The sequence below is a fragment of the Clavelina lepadiformis genome, chromosome 3 (genome assembly GCF_947623445.1).
Source record: "Clavelina lepadiformis chromosome 3, kaClaLepa1.1, whole genome shotgun sequence".
Lineage (NCBI taxonomy): Eukaryota > Metazoa > Chordata > Ascidiacea > Aplousobranchia > Clavelinidae > Clavelina > Clavelina lepadiformis.
This window is the reverse complement of record NC_135242.1, coordinates 18,368,439-18,382,966: the sequence shown is the minus strand read 5'-3', so window position 1 is coordinate 18,382,966 and position 14,528 is coordinate 18,368,439. Positions and strand designations below refer to the sequence as shown.

General features: G+C 33.8%; 2 protein-coding genes across 2 annotated transcripts; one reads left to right on the top strand and one right to left on the bottom strand.

Moving 5' to 3' along the window:
- The first annotated feature begins 16 nt into the window (after positions 1-16).
- Positions 17-3,804, top strand: LOC143450428 (bile acid-CoA:amino acid N-acyltransferase-like). The gene is made up of 5 exons (XM_076950966.1): positions 17-157; positions 262-360; positions 496-596; positions 1,493-1,751; positions 1,838-3,804. Exons 1-5 carry the CDS (start codon positions 76-78, stop codon positions 2,656-2,658), a joined length of 1,362 nt encoding a protein of 453 aa, XP_076807081.1. The 5' UTR covers positions 17-75; the 3' UTR covers positions 2,659-3,804.
- Positions 3,805-8,659: 4,855 nt separating this feature from the next.
- LOC143449665 (serine palmitoyltransferase 2-like) lies at positions 8,660-12,096 on the bottom strand. Its single transcript, XM_076949959.1, has one exon. The coding sequence runs from the start codon at positions 12,018-12,020 to the stop codon at positions 10,488-10,490; it is 1,533 nt and encodes a 510-aa protein (XP_076806074.1). The 5' UTR covers positions 12,021-12,096; the 3' UTR covers positions 8,660-10,487.
- Positions 12,097-14,528: the final 2,432 nt, after the last annotated feature.

Genomic DNA, 14,528 nt, shown 5'->3' with positions numbered 1-14,528 from the left:
TATTGCATAGGTAATTGCTTCTTTGTTTGATTTAAAAAAAATATTTCTAATCACTAAACTGTTGTTTGAGAAGCAATGGCTATGGGAAGTTGTCCTACTATTGAAGTTAGTTCCATAGATAGTATGTCTGATCAACCAATCTCAATAATCATCAAAGGTAGATATTGTTGGTGATCGTCTTTTTAATATCTAATGTAGTGTCTAGACTCTAGACTATTTAAATGCATTATTGTGATAGTTTTTATTATCGTGGTTTGGTAGGTCTTCAGCCAAATCAATTATTTACACTACATTCCTGGCTTCTCAGTGACAACCAGAACACTTTTGATTGCATTGCTCAGTATATATCTAATGAAAAAGGTAAAAGGAGTGTATTTTGCAATTCTGAAGTCACCTCTTACAAATGTATACAGTTAATTATTTCATTAGCAAAGTTTTCTTTTAGCTATTACTTTGTATACACTATGCATTTATGCTTGTGTTATTATGACATAGGCATTGTTTCATTGGAAAAAGATAAGTCAATAGCCGGAAGTTATATTGGAAATAAACCTATGGGACTATTTTGGGCGATGCAACCATCAATTTGGAATAAGGTGATGTGAGTTTTTAATTGTAAGGTCTAAGGCTGGATCTGTCCACGAATTTCTCTAAGTATTTTTTTAAGTATATTTAACTTCAACACTTTGCTCAGTTAAGTTAAGCTTGTGGAACTTAACCATCTTGGGGAGCGACACAGGTTTTAAACACAAAAGAAACCTACCGCACCATTTAAACAACTGATTGTAATGTTTACAGTTATTCTTGCAACAAAAAAATGCATAAAAATACAAACCAGCATTTAAACAAGCCATGTAAAAGAAATAGGTTGGTAGATTTTGGCTACTAGCTTTAAAACGTAAATATTCTCGTTGTGGTAAATGATCTGTGTGTTTTGGGTCCACTTGAATATTTATACATCACAACTGTTAGTGCTGTTGGAAACTATATAAATTGTGGCTATTTGCTGTAACATACTTCGCAAAGATCTGTCAAGTTTTTGTGTAAAGAAAATTTGTATTGTTTTTACATATTCAAACGTTCGATATGGCGTGGCCCAATATTAGCTAAAAAGTAAACAAAAATTATTCATAATTGTCACCTTTTTGTTTTTATCTTGACACTTTTGGCTTGAGCTGTTTTGTTTTAACTTGGAATATTTCATATTTGTGCATTTTGTAGACCTATTATGGTGATATTTTGTGATGGGTGAAAGCAACCCACTATAATCAACTTACAACCTATCTAGCTAAAGAACCACTTAGCCATACAAAAAAACAAACAAACAGAAACGTTTTTGTGAGAAAACTCTGTGTAGATCGTATCTTATTTTAATGTATGTTATTCTTATGAACTAAGTTGTCAAGGTATTGTTATGAGCTAGCATATTTTGGTAATAAGCCAATAGAAAGATAGATTGTTATGTTGAAGTTTTGTTTTAATTGCTTTCAAGAAACCACATGCTCGTTTGGCTAAACTGGATGTGACTACTCCAATGGTTGTTACAATTACTGTTTACAATGCCAGGATAAATTCCTTGCAAAACCTGCACAGTATGAAAATGACAGGCAAGCTTGATAGTTTGGAACTTGCATCCATAGAAATAAATCGATGGTTTATGTCACCTGGAACAAAAAGGATTACTTTTACAATGGAAAAAGATGGAATCCATGGCTCACTATTCATTCCACCTGGTGTGGGACCTTTTCCGGGTTAGAAAATGTATTTTTTGTAACTACCCCAGAAAAGTTAAAAATTTGGAAATTTTTATAAAACTTTTGTATAATTTTTTATCAAGGTGTCATTACACTTTTTGGTGGTTATCCAGGAACAATGGAATTTAAAGCTTCTTTGCTTGCATCACATGGATTTGCTGCACTTGCTCTTGCATATTATGGTGTACCTGGTTTGAATGAAACATTTTCTTTCAAAGAACCAAATTTTGTATTAGATTTGGGATATTTTGAAAGAGCTGTAAATATTTTATGTAAACACTCCCAAATTTATTCCCACAGGGGTGTTGGGATTATTGGACTATCAGCCAGTAGCTCAATGATACTTGCATTAAGTGTGCATATAGAAGCAATAAAATGTGTTATTTGGTTAAGCGGTTCTATATACCCTGTATTTGTTTCACTTGGTTATAAGAAAAATGTTTACAAAAGTGTACCATTTGATGGCGAATCTTTTACAAATTTTATTGAGTTGGGTGATAACAGGATTGTTTCCGGAAGATACTTTCATCCAAAATATAATTCCGAAAATCGACCTAGTAATGATTCTGTAATAAACTTTTATGAACAGTCCGATGTTGCATTTATGTTTATTGCTGGACTTGATGATGAAAATGCACCTGCAGAGTTCCATGCAAATGAAGCAAACAGGCTTCTAACTAAAGCGAAACATCCAAATTTTAAAATTTTGCGCTATCCTGGTGCTGGTCATCTTATTGAACCTTCTTATGCAATACACAATTTTCTTACTGCCCAGAAAGGTTTGAACTATTTTATTAACTGGGGTGGATCAACGGTACCTCATTGTGCAGCACAGAAGGATTCATGGCAAAAGCAAATCGAATTTTTAAAGTCAAATATAGGTGGTTTATATGGTAAATTGTAAACAGTTTTTTGAAATTAGGTTGGTTTTTGTAATTGCAATGATATAAAATTACCTAAACTTGTATGGCTTGACCTTTGAATTTTTGCTTTTTAATGGATTTTTCAATGCTTTTTGGATTTTTGTCCTTACTTATTTTAATTGTTTCTAGCTTGATTTTTTTCAACTAGGTTTATTGTTTAGGCACTTTGAACACATATGCAAAGTTTTTGAATGTTGCTATCAAGTTCATGCATTTTATGCCCGATAAAATATCTTACTGTATAATTTTCACTTTTTTCTATTGGTTAGCTTTGAGGTGCAGATTTTTATTGCAGTAATTGTACTTGGTAACTCAAGTGATAATTGACATTGCTTGTATTTTATGTCATATTGTCTAAAACGTTCTTTAGTATATATCTTCTTCATGCTCCTTTTAACTTTTGTAAGTTGAATTAATTATTTTTATAGGCACGATTTAGCTACTTCCCAAAGATTCACTCCATAGTCACGCTTTATCTTAAGTATATATTGAAGATTTAGGCCCATAAATATTTTTTTAAAACAATGGTAGTACCTATAGCGAAATATTATCAACTTATGGAAAATTGTGAGAATGGCATTAGAAGATGTTCATAAAATTGCTTTAATTTAGTTTGGTAACAACCGCGTACCAGGTTATGTGTGCATTGCAATTCGCCGCCTTCAAGATTTTATTGTGTATTTTTCAACATTGGCTGTAAGAAGTGAAAATTATGGTGCATAATATAATATAATAAGAAATATGTTCACAAACATGGAGTGACTCATATCATCTCTCAACATGTTACAGAGTGAGGATTCAGTTTTATTGCAATGGAGTAATATGTTTATAGTAAACATACATACTCTGTGCTTATAAAATTTTCTTTGTGTTAAGTGCCAGAATAGAATACTTAAAAATCAACCAAGGTTTTCCCCAAATCCCAGCTTGTCAGATGAGAATGTCAACATTAGTGCCCAAATTTATATGTATTTTCACTTTATGTATCTTTCATTAGCACGTACAGAACATTTTTATGGTCCAGTGATTTTCTTTTAAACTGAGATATTACATGTCCTTAAACGAGATTTGAAATTTTTACAGGTTTAAAATCGTTTCAACATATTTTGTTTTATGTTTACATCCAGATTAGCAAAAGCTGTACATATAAAAGTTTTGCACTGTACATATCTTCTGCTGATGGTAAATAAATAACGTAAATAAATTTTTTACATTATGCATTCTTGTATTAATTTACTTAATAAGAATTTGATCATAGTAGATATGGTTATATGTTCGCAACTCAAGTTTATGTTATGATTAGATTTTGTCATCTATTTTTGAAATATTTACAATTTGATGGGGAAGTGTCAAATTTTTTGAATACTTTGTAATTATATTAAACACAGTTAAAGCATGTAAACACATGTTTTATTTTATTTTATGGCTTATTGGATAAACAAATATCCTTCTTTGGTGGGTAAGTTATGGTATCAATCATTATTCTCGGATTTGGACAAACCATTTCACGATTTAAAGTCAGTGATTATTTCTCATCACTTGGCCCAGGTTACCGAACTTGTCTTGTGCAAGTTCCGATAGGTATATCGATTTTTTATTTGATTTTTTGAATTTTATGGCGTATTACCCAAATATGGAACTCTTCGCAGGTTCGTTGAAAAAGCAAAGGATCACTAAAAAAACACAGGCCCACTGAACAGGAGCAAGCATTGCTAATGCCTTGCCCAAGAACATTACAACATTGGTGCTGCTGGATATCGACACGTACCACAAAGTTTTAAATGTCTCTATTACAAGGATAGCATATAACCTACACCAATCCTCTTGACGTTCCTTACATACATGCAGAAAAAAGGTATAATAATAGACAAAACATACTAGGGATTGGCATTTTGGAATATCAATTTTTAAGAACTGCTACTTAAATCTTTTAAATAGAACTATTGTCCCAGAAATTTAATTTCCTTTTTAATCTTTTGGTAAACAATCATCATACACAAGTTCATATGTTCTGGCTCCATTTCTACAAAAGTAATGATAAATACTTCACCTTTTATTAATCAAACAATTTAAATCAGCTAAATAAAGTTATTTGTCGGGTCAATAACCTTACATGTAAAACAAACTTTGTAAAACGAATCCTTAATACATAGAAATGTTGGTTTGTTTTAACCTTTAAAAACCAGTTTCTATGCATTTTTTCAACTGATACTGCACATGGACAAATTCTTATTGAAGGTGTATTCCATAATTAAAAAGTTATTGCATAGGAATCTGTAGATTTCATGACTTGCAAGTTTGCGGATTTTGTTAGAAGAGTGTTTTGCAATAAACCAACCATTTTATGCGACGGCCGCTTTAATGATATACTAGTAACAAACAGTAGTGGTCAAAGTAACCACGTAAGTTACATAAGTAGAAGTATTGTTACCCCGAAAAAATCTACTCCAGTAGAAGTAGCTCCTTTGGCCTACTTAAACTACTTCCTTACCGACCACCACTGGTAACATAGATTTTTTGTCCCAAAAGTTCTTGCTCCCACTAGTAAAAATGTCACTTGAACACCCTTCCACTTCAAGGTTTGGATTCATGCCGTTTGATACTTTCAGTTAGCACAATAAGACATGTAGTAAATAAACTACAAAATGCAATTTTATTCACGAACAGTAGGTTTTTGAGGTACTGGCAGAACTGAAATTTAATGCAAACCAACTTATTGTATCGTATGTAGAGGGCGCAGGCCATAGAGCAAGTCTATTAACTTTATCTTTTTATTTTAAGTGTACATACAGATTTGCAAAAATGGTCCTTCCTTCCTGCCCTAAGAAAAATTGACCCATTTATCTGTTTTAGTTTGAGATCTCTGTATACCATTAAAAAGTGTTACAGGAAACATCACATATGGCTGCAACAGTTTTCTTAAAAAGCTAAAATTTCTGTATATAATAACAGCGGTTTAATTGAATTAATTGCCTTTAATTGAAGCGAATACATAAGCAAGAAATGTAAACCTATGGAAAAAATTGTGGCAAACAAATGTGGACTCCACATCAGGCACAGGTATGAAAATGAAAAATGCTGGATTTCACAGCAAAACAATGTCACTAGCATTTAGTGAATTATGCTAATTACCATTACAAATAGCAAATATAGTACTGTATTAATGAATAATTTTTTGCAACAATTAATTGAATCTGCTAAAAATAACTGATTTTGTGCTCTCATATTCCAAAAGCCCTGGGGAGCTTATCCGTTGTTCGCAAAAATGAATCCATTAAATCTGGGGTTTGACTGCACTAACAAAAAATGAATACTATATGAACCATACGAGCTCAACTGTAATATACAGAAACACAATTATGTCTCAAAATTTAAACTTGAGTTGTTTTTAAGGTTGCTGGAGGTCAAAAAAGTTTTGAAACAATGCAGAGTAATATGATAAGTTCCAACACTTCTATAATAATTCTTTATAACCCCTGGAAGGAAAAAACTACTATAAATGTCTAACAAAATAAGAATACAAATGCTAATGTAATAAACAGCAAAATAAGCAACCAAAAACTGCAAGGATGAAAATGCTGAAAGTTAATACATCATTCCCGATCATTTTCTTGTATTAACATGCATGTTGAGGTAGTTGCATAACTATGTATTCAGAGAAGTTCCTAAATTGTTGAACCTCGAGTTGTACTGTATAAGTTTTACAAACAGTCAAGTTCTGAAATACCACTGAAACAAATTTTTAACGGATTGATATGATTTTTTTATCGAGTTTTGTTGTAGATTTTGAATATTACTGGTAAATATTTGTATTTCAATTGAAGGTTTAATTAATTTGCTTTGTGGTTTTCCTGGAGTCTTGAAATTGCTTCTCATGGATTTGCTCCACTTGCTTTGGTTTACACTGGGGCTCAAGGTTTGCAGAAATTGATCGAGATTTAGCTCAAGAATATTTTCAAAAGGCAGTGCAGTACATGAAAAATCATAAATTGGTTTATGGAAACAATGGCATTTGCAAAGGTGCTCAGATTTAAAACAGAATGGCTTCATGTTTTGATGGTATCAGATGTGTTGTTAGTATTAATGGCATACCAATTCCTATGTTTGGTGGTTTTTCTTACAAAAACAAAAGTTTTCCTCAAGTACCATTTCACTTTAAAAATGTTGATCTAACAAAACACATTCACTGTAAGGATTAGATAAGTAAACTCAAGCATACAACCTGAGAGTGATACAGTATGTTAATGCCTTCTGTATTTCCATTAAATACATTTTCTACTATTTTTGTTAAAAATTAGGTGGCTGCAAAAACGGTTTTGGTCATTGCAATCTATTCCTTCACTAATACATTAATGCTGATATAATATGACATTAAATATAGCTCACTTTTGTGTAGCAATTCAGCTTAACATTGCCAAAGTGTGCAGAGTGCATGTTTTCTCCTTGGAGCGATTTTTTTCTCTGTTCTAGCGCATTGTCCTATCAGAATAGCTCTTTGGCAGGTGAGCAGTGAAAATAAAACAATGTGATTATGAGGTTCAAGTTAATGAAATTGGGATTATTAACACTTTATAAATCTGATTCCTAAATTTCAAAGAACTCTTGAGGAGTTTGATGTGCAAATTGCGAAGGCTGCAGGCATCACTCTTCTACTTAATCTCCCCAGCACCACCTAGGATTGGGAGTCTAACATATTTCCTTTTTGTTTCATTAGCAATGTACAAGTTTGTATTATGCATGTTTTTGTACTAAAGTTCACTGCAATAATACGACATATACATCTGTATGTCGTACGCTAGGAAGACATAATCTTAACATGGCTATTCATTTGTTTTCAATTGAAGCATCAAGATATCTTGTAATCGAGTATAAATTTAATTTGATCATTGCGTCACAGTAACTTAAATGTGCAAGTGTAACCACAATAATAAGGTATAGCAAAGAACCTTGTATGATATGCCCGGGTGACTTGAAAATATGGTATCAAGGTTTTCTTGAAGCATACGTACAGGATATCTAGGCATTCTGTCTGCAGTACTTGTTTGGCCACCAATGTTTACAAGATTAGCCTAAAAATTCTCAACTACTTTTTAGTGTGTTGGTCAACATTATTTGGATTAACGTGCCCAGAAAAATGCCTAAACTTGTTTAATGTTTTTCTAATTTATCAAACAAGATAAAATTAGATTAAATAAGTGAAATGCACACAATTCAGGATGCTGTAAACATCCTGAATTGTCCATGCCACCTACAAGGTAACGAACCATTGTTTATTGTGTATAAGACATAGGTTGGTAAGTGCCCAACTGGTAATTATGTGACTCAAACCTGGAGCAAATCTCCACCAGATTATAATTGAACAAAGTCTGACGACACATCTCAGTTTTAACAATTTAATCAAAAAATTGCCCTACCATACAATGAAACAATTGCATGCCTTTATAATATCACAATGATGGAGTACCTATTGTGCATTTATATCTGAGGCAGCAATGTCAGAGGGGATCCCAGCCTAGACCATCCATTTACTACTTTCAATTAGTTTACTTTCATTTCATTCCAGTATTGGGCTATGGCGTTTTTCTTGCTTGTATAATAAGCTTCATTCTGCCCTTTTGAGCTAATGGAGTTGCCATTTACTATAAGCTTTTTGGAAACAACTATGTTTGGCGATGTTGAAAGTGAAATGAAGAACTACAGTCCAACTTAACAAAAGCAATTTGTGCTTATTTCAAGGATTGCAAGGCCGTAAGTTATGGCTAATTATTCACCTATTTCAATGACTGGCCAAAGTAGAATAGAAGAGCCTTTGCGTTAAACACATTGCTTTCATGTTAACATAAAAGCATGTGTCAAGTATGTACATACTACAGGCCAAGCACCATTTGATGCAACTTTTTGAGTGCCCGAACATCTTTTAAAGGCAAGGCTTTAAGCAAAATTCTTTTCAATTGACGAAAGACTTAAAACTGGATATTACTGTCAGTTGAAACATACCAATTTTAAATTTATTTGTGTGACCGCATAATATGAGCGAAAACATGATAGAATCTGACAGGAAACATATAGATATATAATGTCACGAAAGCAGAAACCATAAGGCTTATTTTAAAAAATTTAAACATAGAAGGCAATACAACACTGAGGCAATAAATCTAATCCAGTTTAAATGAAGCATACACAAAATATACCTACTATGAATTGCATCATATAAAATCAAAAACTGAAAATGAGGAGGCAACCACATTTTGAACAAAACGATAAAGAGATTTTATGGACTGTAACTTCTCAACAATTATCACAATAGAAACAACAATGCGAATATATAATTTCAATGCAAACAACAAACATAGTATTTTAAATTAAAATTAAATTCTTTAAGCAAATAATTGAAATTGACAGTAATTATAAAATGGCACAACACCAGTTTTGCTGTGTTATAGTGAGCTACTTAAAATGGTATTAAACAGTAAATTATAAATTCTTTAAAATCCAATCCAAATATTCTATAAACAATAAATTAGCATGTGTTTTTCTATGGTTGCAATAAATTATTCACACATAAACTCAAATAAATTATAACGAGTCTATAAAAAACTTCGGTTCTAACAAGGGATGTACCAAACACATCTGAATCAAATTCAAAAATCCTATTTTGCTGTGCTTACTCAAGCTAGTAGACAAAAAAGGGAATTACGTAAAAGCTTTTCACATTGGGTAACTGTTTTTTATACATACAAAGTATTCTCACAAACATTTTATGATTTTTAAGCCAAAAATATTAGGTTTTGTGCCTGCTTTTTGACTTTACGCATGATAAAGGATTCAGCTTGATTCTGACTTCAAGATTTGAAATTATACAATTGGTTAAAACTTCTGCATTATTTTTAGGATTAGTTCACATCATCTCATCACCAAGTTACAACTACTAATCATTTTACAGGTAAAACTATAACGAACTATGATATACAACTTGTTATTATTTTTGCAACTCAACATAAACACAAAATTTCCCAGCATATCTCATCATAATCATGACTATAAAACAATGAACAGTATTTCTATCCCGTCGGCCATAGACGCAATAAAAAAATCAGCCATTTACCAAGTAACCTACCAATTGCTGATAAATAATAATTGCATTATTTAAAATGTGTCTATTTTTTTAATAGGCATATTCATACATACAATTACTCCCTATAAAAAACTAATTAATGAACAGTTGTTTTAATACAGTGAGACCTCGTTAATCCGAACCCCAAACAACCGGAATCCCATTATCCGACACAAATCTGCCGGGAACAGATTTCTTCCAATGCAGTTTACTCCTTTAATCCGGAAACCCCGCTGTCCAACTCCGAAAGAAAACTTTTAGAAAAAACGTGCTAAATAAATAGCAATAAAATCCGATAAACGGAGCGAAGTGAAAATTATTCACAATTGTCTCGATTCATTAGATACAGTAGTTTGTTGACGAACACAATAGCCGATTATCTACGCATATTAATGTTGCAGTTTCAGTCTTTAAACTCCTACACATATGCATACAGCTTTTTCAACACTGTGGTACATTTGCAAGATTGCTTGATTTTTCGCTCTCCGGATACACCGCTAAACCAACATTTTATGATGAAACAAAGTGGTCCGGATTAACGAGATCTGACTGTATTCTAATGTGGACAGATAGTTAAATGTGTGTTAAGCTGGTTTGTAAGCTTCACAATAAAAAAATATAATACCACTAGAAGTTTAATAAAATGCCACAAACAGTGGACATTTAATCAGTACGTAACATTTCTATCAGATATAATTATTTAGCCTTTGAATAATTCAAATTCAGAAGAGAACTCAAATCAGAACATGCAGATAATGCATCCTGTATTTGCTTATCAGTAAGGGCAGCTGACATACAAAACCTAACCCTTGATTCTACAATTGGTGTGGCAGGAAACCCCACACCAACAACAGCAAAACCACGCTTCAACATTTCCCGGCTAAATGCACCCAGCTTACACGGTGAGTAAAACAAAACAGGTACCACAGGGGAATCATCGTTGCCATACACAATAAAACCTAATTTCTTCAAGCCTTGTCGAAAGATTTTGCAGCTTTTTGCAAGTTGTTTGATCCGATTTCTCCCTTCTTCTGTACCTGATATGATGCTTAAACTGGTTAAAATCTGCTGGCAAACTGGCGGTGACATTGATGTAGCATAACAAGCTGAATGTGAGTGGGCTCTTAAATGCTCAACAAGAGCTCGATTACCAGCAATATAACCACCTGCTGCTCCAAAGCTTTTTGTAAATGTGCCCATCATTATATCTACTTCACTTGCATGGATTCCAAAGTATTCAGTTACACCACGCCCATGATCCCCTAATGCACCAATGCTATGTGCTTCATCTAGGTACAAATAAGCCTTGTATTTCTTTTTAAGTGCAAGGACACCAGGGAGATTTACAATGGAGCCTTCCATGCTGTACACACCTTCAACAATTATTAGTATTTTTTTCCAAGGCCGTTGCGTCCTTGGTTGCCCATAAACAACTCCATCACTGAGCTTCCTTTCTAAATCTTCCATGTCATTATGTTTGAAAACTCGAATAGTTGCTCTCGAAAGTCGACAACCCAACACAAGAGATGCATGATTAAGTCCATCACTTAAAATAAGGCAACCTTTGTTTACTAGACAAGGTATATTCGTTGAATTAGTAGCATAGCCCATACCAAAAGTGATGCATGCTTCTACACCTAAATAATCTGCCATGGTTTGTTCTAGTTTGGTATGAATATCCAGGTTTCCCATTTCTTGCCTTGAGCTACAAACACCAACGCCATACTTCTTGGCCGACTCTATTGCTGCTTCACTGCAAGTGCCTTCATTTTCAGCAAATCCTAGATAGTTGTATGAACCCAAATTTACAACATTCTTTAGTGTTTTACCCGTATATTTAGAAGTCCAGCCTGAGTGAGAAAACTTTCTTTCAACAATATTAATTGTTGCACCAGGGACACTGCATATTGGTCTATTGAAGATATCTTGAATGCGATTGTAAATGTTTCTGGTATAAAAGCTTTCAAAACTGGCATAAAGAGGTACAAAATCTTTCATTTCAGGATCTTCAGTGGCAGCATACAACTTTTCAAACCCATGTTTTCTAAGAAAATCCCTCAGAAAGCCAAACAATGTAACAACAGCATAGTTTACATACGTGACTATTGCAGCATATAGTGGTGTTGGCTCAAAACTCTCCTGGAATTTACGCTTTGTGGAACCACCTTTATGATAGATTTCATTGGCACCATTTCTATTAAGTTCTCCATTTTGTGCAGCAGCGTTCATTTTGTTTACCGTAAACTACAAATATATGCCTATATATATATACAAACTATTAAAATCACTCAAGTGCAACTAAATTTTAGCAATCATAGTGTCCTTGCTGCAGTAATTTCCAGTTTTTTCTGTTTTAGTTATTCGTGAGCATTTCTGTCTATCACTATTTCACATGAATAACAATTGTATATTCAAAGGTATTAGTCTCAGTTATACTTATACACTTGCAAACCTAACTGAATAATTACCTATATTCACCCACAACGCGTTATCACAATCTTTGGAGTGGCTCAAATGCAGTGATGATACTTCATCATCCAAATGAGAAAGCATGGCAACTACACCCCGACTCTCAAGCTTTATCAAGACAGTTGCTTGGTGCACCCGAATCTCAACTTTCATAAAGGTGCAATCTCAAAAAACGAGACATTTACTTTTGCTCTACTGTTTTCCTCTTTCTTAGACAACGAAGAGCACAATGTCTTCTTTTTTAGCGATAGCATGTTTGGTATGGTACCTATCCTGTATGGTTAGCCATATGTGTCAGAATTGGCTTTATTCAGTGTGTATGTAAACTGTGAATGTATATGTATGATATTGTGCCTGGTCGAACGGTTCATAACAACGTGTTCGTAAAATGCATGCATGCTAAACTATTGTGTAAAAAACATAGTTCTGTTGGCCGAACAGGTATGATAACTAATATACACAATTGTAAACACGTTCATAATTCATGTACACTTTATAAAAACATGCGTACACAAATGGTCAATATGATTGCAATTTACAAGCATGTATAGGTGAACCAGCAGTGGCCTGTTTGGCCAACGCAGCTCATTTTTTTGCACACTAATTCAGCATGCATGCAATTTGTGAACGCTAATGTAATTTACCAACGCATAATTATGACCCTTTCAGCCAGGTGAAAAATTCAAACCTATACAAGCGTTCGTCAATTGTGAACACGTACGCAATTTACGTACGCGTTGACAGAAGCGAATTCTAACACATATGGCTAACTATAATCCTGGGTCTGTGGAAAGTCTTTGCACGACTTAAACCCAGCGATGATTCATCATCACTCGAGCCCAGACAGCAGAGTTAGCTTACACGCACTCAATACTGTCATGTGTGAACTACAGCGCAGTGGCGCGCTTTAGGTGTGTAACTCTGAACTTAAAGACTTGGACAGAATTTCTGTGCACTCAGTTTCTAGCCTAATTGATTTAAAAATTGAATTAGGCTAGTCAAACAAACTGTGTACATTACTACCGTATATGCACACAAGTGCATCCAAACGTTTTGACACACCCGCAATTGTTATTTTTAGTTTTTTGGCGCATGCAGGTGTAACGAAATTTCATCTATTCTATATGGTCTTTCTGCGTAAAGGCTTGTCACTAAAGCGAGATACAATACTCGACAGGTTGCAATAGACAACTTGGACTTTAGGAAGTTACTCAAATAATTATAAATAGGGGATGACGAAGGTTAAAAACAACGTAGCTCAGAATATGAACGCCCTTCGCAAGTTCGCATCGCTGTTCTGTCTTTGCCCTTATGCTCTCTCTGGCGCCAAAGTATGCAGTAGTGTAGTAATCAGCGCAAGTCAGGTGCTTGGGCGAAAATAGTGCTTTGATAAACACCAACAAATATCATACAAAACACACACGCAATGTATACGTATAAGGTGAGATGGTGACCATACACAAAAAAAAGCCAAAGCTACAACAGTGGACAAAAACAGTAGCCTACATATATTAAAATATTTGTGACACAAGATCTTGCTGAAAACGGCCATACTCAGCAGTCCAACTCGAATCCAGGTGACCAAGCTAGTCTTTGTGCAAGTTCTGATTGTTATTCATTTTTTATTTTACCCTATTTATCTATTCTATTTATCCATAGTCCACTGATATCGGCACGCTTTTTCAATAGTGGTTTCGATACAAGATTTTTACTCCCCTCCCTCCTTCCCTTGCTCTCGTATTTTTCTTTCTTTCTTCCCCAAATATTTAATGAATATTACAGAGAAATCCAAACAGTACATAAATACAAAACTAGACCATCACAGGACAACTTATTCTTGCCCCGAACCAAAACAGTAAAAGGTAAAAAAAGTTAACTTTTCGAGGACCTAATTTTTGGAATAAACTACCAAACAATATAAAAATTATTAATTCTCATTAACATTTCTCCTATCAGTGGAGAAGTGGACTTGTGCAAAGGAAGAGCTGTTCGGATAATTGTGCATATGATGATGAATGCACGGCTGTTGATTTATTTTGCATCATATTGTATTTGATTTTTTATTTGGTTAAAAAAAATTTTTTGTTGCTTGTTCTGCTGTTGTTTCTGTGGTGTGTCTCTGTTTTGTTTTTGCAGTGTTGTTTTGATTAACTGAGCTTCAGTTTTCTATCCGTTTTGTAATTTTTCTTTTCTTTTTTTGCAATGAAATCTGGGGCAGCTGACCAAGATGACCGTGAGGTCTTTTTGCTGCCCCACACTAATTAATTG

What these genes read in the sequence shown, in the direction of transcription:
- LOC143450428 (XM_076950966.1), top strand. Translation starts at nt 76, where the DNA reads ATGGCTATGGGAAGTTGTCCTACTATTGAAGTTAGTTCCATAGATAGT. An exon ending in AATCTCAATAATCATCAAAG is followed by an intron (nt 158 to 261) that starts GTAGATATTGTT and finishes GTGGTTTGGTAG; the next exon opens with GTCTTCAGCCAAATCAATTA. An exon ending in AACCATCAATTTGGAATAAG is followed by an intron (nt 597 to 1,492) that starts GTGATGTGAGTT and finishes ATTGCTTTCAAG; the next exon opens with AAACCACATGCTCGTTTGGC.
- LOC143449665 (XM_076949959.1), bottom strand. Translation starts at nt 12,020, where the DNA reads ATGAACGCTGCTGCACAAAATGGAGAACTTAATAGAAATGGTGCCAAT.